Source organism: Monoraphidium neglectum (genome assembly GCF_000611645.1).
Source record: "Monoraphidium neglectum strain SAG 48.87 unplaced genomic scaffold scaffold05826, whole genome shotgun sequence".
Lineage (NCBI taxonomy): Eukaryota > Viridiplantae > Chlorophyta > Chlorophyceae > Sphaeropleales > Selenastraceae > Monoraphidium > Monoraphidium neglectum.
In genome coordinates this window covers 2,070-3,208 of record NW_014007805.1, presented here as the reverse complement: position 1 = coordinate 3,208, position 1,139 = coordinate 2,070, and the positions used below count along the sequence as shown (strand labels likewise).

The 1,139-nt window shown below is 74.6% G+C and overlaps 1 protein-coding gene across 1 annotated transcript in view; it reads left to right on the top strand.

Moving 5' to 3' along the window:
• Positions 1-324: 324 nt before the first annotated feature.
• MNEG_15950 (hypothetical protein) overlaps positions 325-1,139 on the top strand; it is a gene marked incomplete at both ends in the record, with an annotated part of 2,670 nt that continues 1,855 nt past the window's right edge. The window contains 2 exons of the mRNA XM_014035579.1: positions 325-339; positions 590-1,018. Coding sequence (XP_013891033.1) covers positions 325-339; positions 590-1,018 — 444 coding nt within the window. The remainder of the gene's footprint in view (positions 340-589; positions 1,019-1,139) is intronic.

Genomic DNA, 1,139 nt, shown 5'->3' with positions numbered 1-1,139 from the left:
TCCTCGCCCTGCTCCTCCCCGGCTTCTCCCCAGCCGGCAAGGCGCGCCCCGGCGACGCCGGCGCGGAAGCTGCCGCGAAGGCGCCCGCGGACCCGGCGCTCGTCGCCGCGTTTTGGGGCGCCGCCGTCGAGGGCCCGCTGCTCGGCGGCGCGAGCCACGAGCGGCGCGCGCTCGCGCTGACGCTGCTGCAGCTGCTGCTGCCGTGGCTGGCGCCGGAGGGGGTGGCTGCGGTGCTGGGGGGGCGGGTGGTGGGGCTGCTGGCGGCGGCGCTGCGGGACAAAAAGTCCTACCTGCACGCCAGCGCCAAGCGCTGCGCGGTGAGCGATGCGCGGCGATCTGGTGATCTCTGATCTGATGTGATTGTGTGATGTTGAGAGTTCGGGCAGGTTGCCGGGTGTGTGCCCCGGTGGCCCGGCGTTCGAGTCGGCCTTTGCTGCCCCTAGATCAGGGCTGCTTACAGCCAATCCAACAACACAACCACTCGAGACGGGCGCCTGGCCACATGCGATTCCTCACGGCCGCGCACTAAACGGCTGCGTTGTTCCGGCCCCTCGACACATTGTACATTGTCCCCTGACCCCGCCCACAGGAGCGCATCGCGACGCTGGGCGAGCGCAGCGGTGGCGCCGGCGCCGCCGCCGCCGGCGACGCGTCGCTGCGGCTCGCGCTCGCAGCTGCGCTGCAGGGCGGGGGCGCGGGCGGCGGCGCGGGCTTCGACGCCGCCACAGGCACCAAGACCGTTGCGCGGCTGTTGGCTGGGCTCGACGCGGCGGGCGTCGAGTCATATGTTGACCGGCTGATCGCGGCGTTCAAATCGCCGCCGCCGACAGACGGCGCCGGCGCGGCCGGCGACGGCAGCAGTGATGAGGAGGACGAGGAGGAGGAGGGCGGCGGCGGCGCCGCGCGGCGGCAGGCGGCCGCGGAGGCGGGCGCCGAGGCGGCGCGGGGGCGGGCGGTCGAGCAGCTGTGCGCTGCGCTGCGGTTCCCCGCGGCGTCAGACGAGCTGGTGGCGCGCGGGGTGGGGGTGCTGGCGGCGGCAGCGTTTTTGGAGGCGCCGCCTTCGGTTGCTCCGGCGCCAAAGGGCGGGAAGAAGAAACAGAAGGGCGCAGCGGCGGCGGGGGCGGGGGCGGAGGCGGGGG